The following is a 13690-nucleotide window of genomic DNA, read 5'->3' as shown; positions in this document are numbered from 1 at the left end:
GAGTTTAAGTTTATTCTGAAAAGTGGTAGATTTTGTTCACATGATAAAAGTCTCCACAATCTTGAAGTCAGAGGTCAGTTTCTTAGATTTTGTTATTTATGTATAACTTCATCAACCTCAGCTATGTTTAGAAGTACAGTTTATTTTTGAATCTGTCATATCAGTGACCACATCATATAACTGTGTGAGATCAAATAAGACGAGCTCTGGTTGCACTGTGCAACAGGGCCATCGTTTGCAGACAGATGCAGAGTGTGGTTTCATACAACGTCATATTTAAGATATGATGTTTATCTGCATTGTTGAGTCTGAATAACATCTTGTGGCATTTTCGGATGGAAGATTTTTTGTTGCAAAATAGTATTTTCACTTAATTACCTTTGACTTATTCAAAGGTAACTCATAGTTATCAAGTCTTGATTTATCTTTATACACACCTACATTCCATTTAAATAATGAGGCTGGGAATATTGCAAAACAGGTTATGCTGGGGAAATCAGAGAAGGATGAGGGGATGCTGATTGTGAACTTTAGCCTCACCGGCTGCAGGTGAAACTTTTCTGACTTCTACTGGAGAAGGGTTAGGGCAGAAAAGAGAAGTTAAGTGTTATACTACATTAGCTGGGATATGCAAGTTGACCTAGATCCACCTTCCGGGCAGAGATCATCACAACCAATCTCAGGCCAGATTTGATCACTGCTCCCAGTATTAGGATGGGTAAAAAGCAGAGAACATAGTTCACTGTGTGTGCTGTGTGCTCTGCATGTGTGACCATTAAAGAGGGTTTCATCCCTCCAATTCTTTCTATCTATCATGTGGTCAACTTCACCAAAGTCCTTGTACATCGTTTAATTAACTGAACAATGGGAGGCTGCAGTCGATGAAGCTTTTAAAGTACTCGGTTATAGCAGCCGAGGCAGTACATCGGGGATGGAAAACGCAGGTTCTCCCAGCGGAGGACGACTGCAGAGGCTTTGTAGCCAGATAAACCACTAGGCTTCTTAAAAGCATGGGGGTTCGAGGGCAGGCACTCCGACAGGCCATCAAGTCACTGGGAGAAGCGGCTGACCAAAGTAGCAACTGGCTGTGGCTGAAAAGGAGAGATTCCATCTGGGCTGCAAAGTAACCAGCAGAAGGGGTCAAAGCAGTGTGGGGGGGCTCACCTGGGACGCCAGGTGAAACCGTTGAGCCCTCTGGAGGTGTTGTGGGCCTATCAACGAAACACTGAGGAAAGAGGGTGCCCACCTGATGACCCCAATGATGTTATTACCCCTTTATCTACTCAAGAACTCAAGAAGGTACCAATTATTATAAAGGACTTTAAGAAATCAAATCCTATGAGGTCAACAAAGTAGGGGCCGATCTGACCCATTTTAGCAAAAGCTGTCTTTTCAAGGGGCTTGTTAAATATATCTTAAAAAGTGTGTTTTCTGCTTCCTCATTGTTGGACGATGTTTGAAATTCAGAAATTCGCAAGTTGAAATCGACATCGTAGCGTTTAAAATCATCAGACTTTTGTATTTAGAGCAGAAAATTGAAACCTTACATACATATAATAATCACTCACAATCCAAACCTCAAATGGGTTTCGAACCCCCAACTCTATGTTTCCAGTTGGCCACTTTCACACTGGGCCGTCTCAAGCACTGGGAACTGATGAACATTTCAATTAACGTGGAATATTTAAGGTGCAACAACCGTAAACGCAAAAAAACCTCGTATTATAGTATGTGAGCAAGTGAATGTCATCAGCACATGCAGGAAGCTCAAACAGACATACAGACCTTCAAAGGACTGCAGAGCCTAGCATGCAGTCATACTGAAGATGTACACTAGTGGCCCGTTGAACTATAAAACCAAGCCGTTAGCTGAAATAGCATACAACCCTTTGTAATAAACAAAAGGTTTAGAAAACCACAGGCATGGTTAAATGAGTGAAGACATTAGCAGTTGTATATCTTACAGCAGTCAATAACTGTCTAACTCTCAGCTAAGCCAGCTCAAAACAAACTTGTAACACTGCACCAAACCTATACACATTGCTGGTTGGTATAGTATTTATATTGAAATATGAGCCTACATTTTTTTAAATTAATAACACGATCTGTGAGCCGATGATTTTGTGTGCTTTTATTCCTATTAGCTGTAGCCAAAGCAGCAGCTACAGTATGATGATTACTTTACTCTTTGACCAGGAGACATTATGGAAGGCGAGCGGAGTGTTTCCATAATAACAGAACAACAGTGGTAGCCAAGCAGATCACAGCTTATGTGCAAGGTCTCTGCACACTCTGGGCTACTCACTTAAGTTGTTTTTACGAATTCAACACTCCTGTATTGTACATATTGTTGAGGTCTGATGATGAAACATGTCCAAATTGTGAACTTTGCAGAATAAACAAAATAAAGTCTTGATTCCTGGTCTATTAAGTTAAAGGGGTTAATTGGGGATTCAACACATTTCTTAGAGCAGGATCTACTTAATATGATCCATTTGACGCGTTTATTCTATTTAAGCAGAGAGAACGCATAGGGATCCATGCCCTCTGTTAGAAGTTACAGTATAGTAACAAATGAGGCAGTCTTTTGTTAATGTACACACACAGTAAGAACATGCATTTGATCCTTTACTTTAGTCCTATTGGAGGATGTTCAACTTCTAGCAATTGTGCATCATTATGTCCAAGTCTATAACTATGAAATATTCAAATATACAGTGTAAGTCCTTTGTGTATGTTTTTTTAGGCTGTAATCTATCATGTAAATGGTTACATCTCAGTTAGGCGCTGAGGTTAATCCTTTTTTAGGCCTATATCTCCTCTAGTGATCACACAAAACCAATAGAAAACAAGATCAGAAAACATGTTCCACTCAACCTGCCAATCACCATCTATACTTCCTTTAACGGAAAAGTCTGCGTAGGACATGACACTGTTTCGCTTTGCTCTAACTCTTGGTCATCATCACACATGGACGGGCTGCACCTTTTCATTTATGTTCTCTTGGGTAATTATTTTTGATTTATTAATTATAAATCTATTTGGAAAGAATTGTTATTTACCTTCTCTTTATGTTTTTAGGAGGAGGAATCTGCCCCTGCTGTAATGTGAAACCCTGTTACACTGAGCCTATTGTGTTTGTTTTACAGGAGTTGTATCCTTCAGTCATGGCTGGACCTCTGGATCAGAGTTGGAGATGACAGTCAGACCAGGAGAAAACATCACTCTCTACTGTGACTGCAAGTTATCAATCGGAATATACATCGTGTGGTACAGGAACTGCTCTCATGAGAACCAGCCTTCTCTTGTCCTTGATATAAATGTATGGACAAAATCCTCTACCGATGATCACATAATGAATCCTCTCCCTCGTTTCCACTTTGTGAGAAACTTTTCCTCTGAGTCCTATGACCTGCTGATCATTAACATCACTGAGACCGATGAAGGGCTCTACTACTGTGGAACTGAACAGTTGAAGGTGGAGAAAGCAGAGCACATTACTCGCAGACATCTTTACAAATATAGCAACATCTCAACAAAGATCCAATTCAGTAAGTGTGCTGTTCTTGTTTTGTACATGCAAGATCTATGGCAGTGAATGTAATCAGAGTTATGAGTGCACTTATATCATTGATGATCTAAAAATAATATAAATTATTCCATTCAACAGCATACGTACAACCCATTTTGTACATGAAAGACATTTGCATCAACAAACCCACTTGAAGTGGAATAGTGTATACACTTTTTCAAAAACAATTCAAACCCATTTTGGGGCCACATGTATCTGAAGTTTTGTTAGTCACCCTTAAAGGGGAATTGAGGATTATCTATGCGGTTTTTTATGGTTAGGTTGGTAGAAATATGAGAGGAAAGGCTCAAACAATGTTAGATGTCGCATATAATAAAAAATCTGACAAACTTGAGACACAAATGAGAGGGTCTATTCAAAAGAACAACCTGACAGGGTAAAACCTGTGCTTTGGTCTTTGCTCAAAGAAAACGGTAATGCCAATGTAATTTTTCTTTAGGCTTATTGAAGTTGAGTTCTCCAAAACTCCATTGTATTTAATTCTTGGACATATCTGGGTTCTAGGTTTTTAATTTAACATGTATTTCACTGAGTTAAAAAACTATTTTCATATAAATAAAAAACAAACATTGTGGCGTTTAATTCAGCTGTTTTAGACTCCAGTGAGCCTGATCACCAGGAGACTCCACAAGACTGCGATGGTGTGTGCTGGATGCTGCTGTTCTCTCTGTGTCCAGCTGTTGCTGCTCTGTCCTCTCTCCTCTCCTCTCTCCTGGTGTATCACCTCTGTAAGAAAGAAGGTAACTAATGTTTACTTTTTAAGATTAGCTTTTGATATCAGAAATATCTGTGATAATTATTTAATCATTCATTTCTTCCCTGAAGAACCTCAAACTGATAAGCAAACACCTCAAACAAGACAAAATCGGGTAGGTGTAACAGTAAGATATAAAGTTATCATGACAATAAATCTGAACATGATCATTATTCTAAACAACACATTTTACATTTAAGGATGAAGATGTGTGTTATGCCGCAGTGGAAATACGTCCGGCGTCACAGAGACCAAAGAAGAAGACAACCCACAGTTCTGTCACCTATTCTGCCATCAACACTTCTAGGATGTAAACACTTTAAACAAGAGGACAAACACATCAAATTGTATGTGCTATTTTGCCGGAATAGTTATAGCCAGTAGTAATACTAAACTATATTTCTTATTTCCTGACACCACTTATTTGATATAAAATTAAAATAAACCTTGAGACAAAAAACCTGTGTTTGCGTTGATTACAATTCAGCTTCAGATTCACTGTTAACATTGAATCTGAAGAAAACTAACTGTAACATTTCATAATGGCCAAGATGGCTGTTTGTGTGTGACAAGACATGATTGATGTATTCAGGCTATTTCCTGTTTTTATCTCAAGTTACCCATCAATCCCAACCCTACCCAGTAGAGTCTGATACAAATCAAAATATGTGTTATGTTGGGGCTCATTCTGCTACAGAGAATAACATGTATTTTTGTTTTTTAAGGATATTTCAAATAAATAAGGATGGACCTTTTACTAGAAGTTACAAGACAGCAATGACAGTCAAGCCAACCTCAGCCACATTGTGTAGGTAACACCTTGTAATAAGCTAGCCTCACAGGAAACTCACAGTGAAAAACATCCCCTCATGCGACTGCAGTGATAGTGTTAAGTGCAGTGTGAGTGAACTGAAGTTTAGATCAAAGATATTGCTTAAAAAGGAACAAGCACACACCAATGACAACAGGAAAGGTTCTGGTCTCATTCACTATGGGGAGAGCGTGGTGAGTTGGGCCACTTTCTGTCCTTGATGAGGGGCCTGCTCTATTAAGCATGTTACCATTCCAAGGCTACCTTTCCAAGGCAGAGGCCCTTTAAAGAAAGGTAGCTGCAGAAGTTAAGCATGACAGATGGATGCACAAATTCATTTCTAAGTTTCTTTCAAACTGAAATTGTTCAGACACAAGAATCATGACTCCCCAAACATAATTAAATCAATTGGAACTGTTTTTTTTAATGTATTTAAATGCATTTACCAATAATTCCACTGGGCTGTCTTCATCACAGCAAGTTTAGTAGATAACTTGAAAAAAATAAAAAATAAAGAAACAAGGAGTGGCTCAACTTCCCCACAGTCTCAAATCACCAAGCATCCCCCTACTTTTGTTGTTCTTGTTGTTGTTGTTTTTACATTGTTTCGATGTAATACCTGTATAACCTGGTTTATTCCGGTGCCACCGAGTTGGTCTACTTGGTAGCCTTGAACAATGTACATAGAGAAAGGGCTGGTGAATTGCTGATGGAGTAATCTGTTAGCCACACCGGTTGCATGTGAAACTTTTCTGACCTCTAGTGGAGATGTGAAGTAATGCAACAAAAAACTGCTGGATGAGGAAGACACCAAGCTGTCCTGAACAGCCTGAACAAGACACAACGTGCCATCTTGGTTTTAAACTGATTCACCTAAGCAGCTGGACCTTCACATCATAATAACAACAACACATTTCTTTAGAAGAGGTTTAAATATTTCAGATACAATTAAATCAATTAAATCAGCATTCATTTATATCCTATGTAACATTATCAAAAACATTACCTCCTATTGATATATTTTGTTTTTCAACTAAATATTATCACTTGAATAGCAGATCCATAATAGAGACCACAATAATAACATTAACAATTGAGAATACATTATATAATAATAATTATTTATGACTTCTGTTATTGGCATTAACCACAACACAGTGTATCCAAACTCATTCATGAAAAAAATGTATACTAATAAATATTTTCATTCTTTCCAAATTGGACTTTTTTGTTTGAATTTATTTCCACAACTCCAATAAAAAGTTACACTTGATCAGATGTGCAGATCAACCTCCATGTGTAATTGTATTTCCTGTTTGTTGTTATTAAATACATTTAAACTTCTAGCTCAATTCTTGACTGAAATGAATTGCTAACATTTCATAATGATGTTTTAAGATTATTGCTCTGCAACAAGACACAACTTTTATTTCCGAAAAATGTCCTGTTTTTATCTGAAATGGCTATCGACCCCCTCCCTTCACCAGTGGTCTGACACAATTCAAAGTAAGCTTTACAGGAAACCCACAGTGACAAACATCCCCTCACTCGCTCAGCATGCAGAGAGACTGAAGCTGCAGATAATGACCTGCTGAAGGTGTTGGTGGAATTGATCAGTGAACGCATCATAACTGTTGGATCAGATAACACGAGCTCTGGATGCACTGTGCAACAGGGCCATTGTTTGCAGACAGATGCAGAGTGGTTTCATACAAAGTCATATTCAAGATGATCATCTGCACTGTTGAGTCTGAATAACTTCTTGTGGCAGTTTGGGATAGAACATTATTTGTTAAAAATAATAAATGCTTCTTCTACTTATGTTTATATTTATCAATACTCTTGTATCTATAGAGAAGAGTTAGTGCAGCTCAGAGAGGTTATGTGGTTCATTACATCAGAAGGAGAGATCTGACCCATTTTAAACACATCTTCCCTGTTTCCTCCTTGTTGGACAATGTTTTTCATTTGCAAACATCTCCAAAAACTGCTTTTGGGATAGCAGCATATAGAATAATGTTTTTGTTTGTTTTTAGACCAGACAATTGAAACCACACACACATATAATAATCACTCACAATCTATACCCCAAGCGGGTTTTGAACCCTGTGTCAAACGTGTGGCTTTCACACTGGGCCACTTCCAGCGCAAAAAAATGTGTTCAGTTCAACGTGCCAATCACAACTGACATGTCCTTAAATAGAAAGTCTGGGCAGGTCAGTACATCCAGCAGTAAGACCTTTTAGGTTTTTCTTCATCAGGTCATCATCACAGATGGAAGGGCTTCGTATCTTTCTGGTCATTCTGCTAGGTAATACTTGGTAAACTCATTCAGTTTTAATATATTTTATTCATTATGTTATATTAAATTCATAGGTTCATTGTCAGTTCTATAATGAGCAGTAATCTGCATTTAGTGTAGTGGGATACATTGTGCTACTCTGTTATAATGCACACTCATCACATTTATATTTGATTTTGTGATTGCTTTCATTTTGCTGTAGTAGTATCATGCACTCATGACTGGACCTCTGGATCAGAGTTGGAGATGACAGTCAGACCAGGAGACAACATCACTCTCTACTGTGACTGCAATTCATCAACCGGAGTATACATCGTGTGGTACAGGAACTGCTCTCATGAGAACCAGCCTTCTCTTGTCCTTAATATAATTACAAGGAGAAAACACGTTATGGATAACAACTATTCTCAGAATCCTCTCCCTCGTTTCCACTTTGTGAGAAACTCTTCCTCTGAGTCTTATGACATGCTGATCATTAACATCACTGAGACCGATGAAGGGCTCTACTACTGTGGAACTTATCAGTTGAAGGTGGAGAAAAACGAACAAATTAATTTCGCACATATTTACACACATGGAAACATCTCAACAAGGATCCATGTCAGTGAGTATGCTGTTCTTACTAATCGATTTATCTTAATTGACAGTATTAAAAAAAAGCTTCATCTACTAAATTAAATCTTTCTATTGTGAGGCAAACAGAGAAAAATTCAAATGTAAATCTAGATATTTATTCATTCCAGATTCCAGCAAATTCCCTGACCCCGGTGGACACAGTTTGAACCCTGATGTGACCTGGATGATGGTGCTCACTCCAGCCTTTACTATTTTCACCTTCTTGATTTCTTTTATTCTGGTGTATCTCTTCTGTCAGAAAACAGGTACTGTTGTCACACAATTGTTTTCCCTACTATTGTTTAAAATAAATGATGTCAAATCTATTATTTATACATAAAGGAAAGCTCTAATAGTGAACTATGTTTTCATAGGTGGAGTCGGTGGAACTTTGTAATGTTGTTGTATTTTATTTTGCAGATAAGGAACCTCAAATTCTCCAGAAAAGACTTAACACCAGGATTCAAACAAGATGGGATCAGGTAATGAACACAAGACATTTGGGAAATGTACAAAGTCTACATTGATCTATCATAGCAACTTTTAGCCGTCATCTCCTCGTCAGCAGTGGTTTCATATTTCACAGTTAGACATCTTTATTTATAACAGCAAACTATATTTCTAAATAACAAATGTCAAATGATCTCTCAGGATGAAGATTTGTGTTTCACACGAGTTGTGTTCCGAGCGAAGGATGGAAGAAAACAACAATAGACGGAAAATGGACAACAATATCACAGTCACACTGTTTAGGCAGAAACAAACTAAAGTGCAAGGAGTTCAGATTCAGAAGGTTTACATTCATGTGCTCGGTTTAAGTATTCAATCCCTCCTGTTTTTCTCTCAGTTGTTGTGCCAATCTATTAGATCATGAATTGTTGACGTGTTTTATAAAGATTGGGTTTAGTGCCTCTTTACCTGTACTTACTGAAATCTTATTAATAAGCTGTGTTCAAACATAATGTTATCATCAACTAACAAACTGCTCATTTCCTTATGTATGAATGTGGTATCATTACATATATTTGAATCCTGATCAAAATGATCAATATAAGAAAAGATAATAAATACATTGAAAGGATAGCAGGATGAACATTTCAGTATTCCAGAAAAACAGTACAATTCTAAATATTTTAGATACATTTTGCATAGCCTACTTTTGATCCCAGTGAGTTGACTTAATTCAGGATATTTCTCTCTTTCTCATCGCTCTTTGACTGTTGGATGTGCCAACACGATATCTGCATATTTTCTCTTTAACGAAGTTGCTGTGTCTAAAAATGTAATGTAACATTTAACATTAATTTGTATCCAATGTGACATTATCAAAAACATTACCTCCTATAAATGTATTTTGTTTTTCTGCTAAATATTATCGATTGAATGACAGACCCTTTAGTAGACCATAATAATTAAGTTAATCATTCATAATAGAGGTTATTATTTAGGACTTCTGTTATTGGCATTAACCACAACATAGTGTGTCCAAATGCACTCATGAAAGAAATGTAATGTATTTCTTAATGTTTTCATTCTTTCCAAATTCGACTTTTTTGTTTCAGTTTGTTTTATTTCTTTCCACAACTCCAATAACAAGTTACACTTGATCAGATGTGCAGATCAACCTCCATGTGTAATTGTATTTCCTGTTTGTTGTTATTAAATACATTTAAACTTCGAGTTCACATTTTTGACTGAAATGAATTGCTAACATTTCATAATGATGTTTTAGAATTCTTGCTCTGCAACAAGACACGACTTTTATTTCCAGACAATTTCCTGTTTTTATCTGAAATGGCTATCGACCCCCTCCCTTCACCAGTGGTCTGTGGCAATTCAAAGTAAGCTTTACAGGAAACCCACAGTGACAAACATCCCCTCACTCGCTCAGCATGCAGAGAGACTGAAGCTGCAGATAATGACCTGCTGAAGGTGTTGGTGGAATTGATCAGTGAACGCATCATAACTGTTGGATCAGATAACACGAGCTCTGGATGCACTGTGCAACAGGGCCATTGTTTGCAGACAGATGCAGAGTGGTTTCATACAAAGTCATATTCAAGATGATCATCTGCACTGTTGAGTCTGAATAACTTCTTGTGGCATTTTTGGATAGAACATTATTTGTTAAACAAAATAAATGCTTCTTCTACTTATGTTTATATTTATCAATACTCTTTTATCTATAGAGAAGAGTTAGTGCAGCTCAGAGAGGTTATGTGGTTCATTACATCAGAAGGAGAGATCTGACCCATTTTAAACACATCTTCCCTGTTTCCTCCTTGTTGGACAATGTTTTTCATTTGCAAACATCTCCAAAAACTGCTTTTGGGATAGCAGCATATAGAATAATGGTAACACTTTATATTAAGGTACACAAATTAACCATCAACTAGTTGTTAATTAACATTCATATTAACAGTATATGCTCTTTATTAGTCTTTATAAAACACTTATTAATGCCTTATTCTACATGACCAAATTCTACAAGTAATAAGCCATTAGTTGAGAGTTTTTCCTCAATAACCCTCTAATTAGTGCTTATTTGTTGCAAGTAAGGAAGTTGTTGTACATGAGTTTTGGTCTTAATATGCGCTGCCCAATATGAGCCTAATAAGGCAGTAGTAGCACAAGAATAGTAATTCTCCCATAATAACAGTTAACAAATATGATCTATTCTTATGGAACAAGACATTAAACTATAAGTGTTAATTAAGTCTAAACAACTCAAAATTAGCTATTTATATCTAAGAACATGTTCCCTATTCTAAAGTGAAGTCTTGTTCATAACCAATAAGCTAGTAGTTTGACTGGACCTGAACAGGTTCCCTATTTTAAAGTTGCCTCCTCTTCACACTTTGTAAATACATTATAGCACGCAACTACTGAAATTAACCTCAACAGTACATGAACAAAGTAGGCTCACGTTGAAATATCTGTTTTATTAAACCACTAAATGAAGCTCAGCGCAAGTTCAACCAGGAAGACCTTCTTTACTCACTCATTCACTATTTCCATGTTACTACTCTCTCTCCTCTCAATAAGTGATCAGGGGCGTCTCTCCCCAGCTTAACCAATCACTTCGCTCTATTCTCACAAACCCAGGGTCGGCTCTAGAACAAATCGAATGGGGGGGCAATCATTTACAAAGGGGGGGGCACACACTGCCGTCAACAACCAACACACAAACACCAACGCAACTTCAAAAAACATGCTGTAAAGTCTATTGTCTTTCACACACATTGCAGGGTGTAGTGCTATTTTATAGCGCACCTATGACTTGTGCATACATGCACGGTTGTGGCACGACCACCAAAACAGAAACATATAAGGACATAGGCCACCATATAAAAAGGGTGCAAATGTATTTAGTATCCTATCCATGTGAACATGTTTTAGGTGGGTGTGGACCTAACCTTCTCTAGGAGGGTCCGGGGGCATGCTCCCCCGGGAAGATTATTTTAAAAATATTGAAGTTCAATGCATCAATCTGGTGCACTTTGAGAGCAACATGAAGAGATCTATGGATAGCCTACATCTCTCAGCATCCATATGAAACAGAACTGTAAACAGATTTACTTTTTCTTTATGGATATTTTACTAACCACTCCCCTTTTCAACTGTATTCTTGTGTTACTGTCCTATACAGTGGCGGCGCCAGAGATTTTCTCTAGGGGGTGCTGTGGGGTAGCTTGACGTTTCATAGAGGGTGCTCAAACATTTAGGGTTTCCCATTAATGCACCAGCGCTACAGTTGAATTTTCTACTGCAACACTCCCCACGCACACACACACACAGTGCACCCGCGACTGTTACAATGAAGGCTCGATAATCAGCTCACGGCATATAGGCAGGGGTAAAGTGCTATTTTTACAAGTGGGGAGTGGACCTCACCTCCTCTAGGAGGGTCCTCACCTCCTCTAGGGGGGTCCGGGGGCTAGCTCCCCCGGGAAGATTTGTTGTTACATATTTAAGTTAAAAGCATCAATCTGGTGCACTTTGAGAGCAACATTAAGAGATCTATGGATACATCTCTCAACACCCATACGAAACAGAACTGTCAACAGATTTTCTATTTCTTTATAGATATTTTACAAATCACTCCCCTTTTAAAACAAACCGTTTGAGACCCACTGAGATAACTAGACTAAAGTTAACTATCTAAACACTGAGAGAGTCCTTTACTTCACCTGAGTTGAGGTTACCGGAGACTCTCAGTCTGACAGGAGAGAGTTCTCCCTCCACCTTGTTGTTGAAAAAGCTCCTTATATCCATTAGCTTGGCTAGCTAGCACCAGATGCTAACCACAACGATCTCCGGTAGATACCCACTGGTGCGCGAGGCGAGCTCTCTCGCTCGCTCGCGCACGCACGCACACAAAATGGCTCGTGCCACACACACACACACACACACACACACACAGAGCAGGGCTTGAATGAAACACAGAGACCCAGAAGTAAGCTACTTGTACTCACGAGGCCTATTATGTGCAGAATCCCTCTCGCTTTCAGTTGGTTTTGATTGAGTGTTCACACGTGGTCGTTTAAGGACTAAAAAACGATCAATTTTTCACTTTGCTGTTAGCAAATCATTTGGCGCTCTAGCTAACAGGAAGTCAATCAAGTGTCACAAAGTAATTTAGCCTATGGGTAGGTCAAAAAATCGAATGGGTGCTGACCATTGGCCTAATCATATCACCTGTGTTGGCTTTATGTTTTTGGTCAAAAATGTGTTTGTTTCACATATGCATTGATGTAATCAATAATATTTCTAATTTAATTTAATAAAAATAATAATAATAATTTTCAAAAAAAAAAAAAAAAACACATATTTCTTGGGGGTGCTTAGGGGGTGCTTTGGCAATCCTGGGGGGTGCTTCAGCACCCCCTAGCTCCCCCCTGGCGCCGCCCCTGGTCCTATAGTATTTCATTCCCGTTTTTTATTTATTCTCTTATTCTTTAATGACTATAATGATCGTATAAAGGTATTCCTCGCAAATACTTGTTTACATAAATGGTGACCAAACCGTTTGAGACCCACTGAGATAACTTACACCAAAGTGAACTATCTAAACACTGAGAGGGTCCTTACCTCACTGAGCTGACGTTATAAGATCCTCTCAGTCTGACAGGAGAGGAATGTCCTCCACCTTGGTTTAGAAACAGCTCTTTATATCCGTTAGCATAGCTAGCTAACCAGATGCTAACATCAACATTCCACGTTACCGCTCGCGCACTCACAACATGCGCTCGTGCCACACACACACAGAGCCGAGCCTGAATGAAACACAGAGACCCAGAAGTAGGCTACTTGTACTGTAGCCTACTGTATATCATATTATTTTCGATGGCTTTACTGTATAATCACTAATCAGTGTAACAGATGAACAGATCGCCACCGGGCTTTCATCTAAACACACAGCCACGTAATAATAACAAAACAAAGGTCGGGGGTCATTGGTCAAGCAACACACCAATCAGAGAGCAGCAGTGAGCACAGCTCAGGCCGTGTTTTATATTTGTATTCTTTATTTCTGACGTATTTCACACAAAAAACCTTTAGTGGAAACGTTTTCACTTATATGATTTTTTTTTTTAAACGGCAAAGTGGCTAGGC

General features: G+C 38.2%; 2 protein-coding genes across 2 annotated transcripts; both read left to right on the top strand.

Moving 5' to 3' along the window:
• Nucleotides 1–2919: 2919 nt before the first annotated feature.
• On the top strand, nt 2920–4894 carry LOC117537904. Its single transcript, XM_034203295.1, has 5 exons — nt 2920–3007; nt 3150–3551; nt 4180–4332; nt 4418–4461; nt 4547–4894. Exons 1-5 carry the CDS (start codon nt 2971–2973, stop codon nt 4658–4660), a joined length of 750 nt encoding a protein of 249 aa, XP_034059186.1. The 5' UTR covers nt 2920–2970; the 3' UTR covers nt 4661–4894.
• A 2477-nt stretch (nt 4895–7371) lies between these two features.
• LOC117537905 lies at nt 7372–9698 on the top strand. Its single transcript, XM_034203297.1, has 5 exons — nt 7372–7468; nt 7662–8063; nt 8203–8340; nt 8495–8556; nt 8726–9698. The coding sequence occupies exons 1-5, from the start codon at nt 7432–7434 to the stop codon at nt 8786–8788; spliced, it is 702 nt and encodes a 233-aa protein (XP_034059188.1). The 5' UTR covers nt 7372–7431; the 3' UTR covers nt 8789–9698.
• The last annotated feature ends 3992 nt before the right edge of the window (nt 9699–13690 follow it).

This window comes from Gymnodraco acuticeps, unplaced genomic scaffold (genome assembly GCF_902827175.1).
Source record: "Gymnodraco acuticeps unplaced genomic scaffold, fGymAcu1.1, whole genome shotgun sequence".
NCBI lineage: Eukaryota > Metazoa > Chordata > Actinopteri > Perciformes > Bathydraconidae > Gymnodraco > Gymnodraco acuticeps.
Note: the sequence above shows the minus strand (reverse complement) of the source record. Positions and strands in the feature narration are given on the sequence as shown.

Bases quoted from the DNA above. Each gene is read 5' to 3' on its own strand.
- LOC117537904 (XM_034203295.1), top strand. From the start codon at position 2,971: ATGGACGGGCTGCACCTTTTCATTTATGTTCTCTTGG. The intron at 4,333-4,417 runs GTAACTAATGTT...TCTTCCCTGAAG, and splicing joins TCACCTCTGTAAGAAAGAAG to AACCTCAAACTGATAAGCAA. The intron at 4,462-4,546 runs GTAGGTGTAACA...TTTACATTTAAG, and splicing joins CTCAAACAAGACAAAATCGG to GATGAAGATGTGTGTTATGC.
- LOC117537905 (XM_034203297.1), top strand. From the start codon at position 7,432: ATGGAAGGGCTTCGTATCTTTCTGGTCATTCTGCTAG. The intron at 8,064-8,202 runs GTGAGTATGCTG...TATTCATTCCAG, and splicing joins CTCAACAAGGATCCATGTCA to ATTCCAGCAAATTCCCTGAC. The intron at 8,341-8,494 runs GTACTGTTGTCA...TTTATTTTGCAG, and splicing joins TCTCTTCTGTCAGAAAACAG to ATAAGGAACCTCAAATTCTC.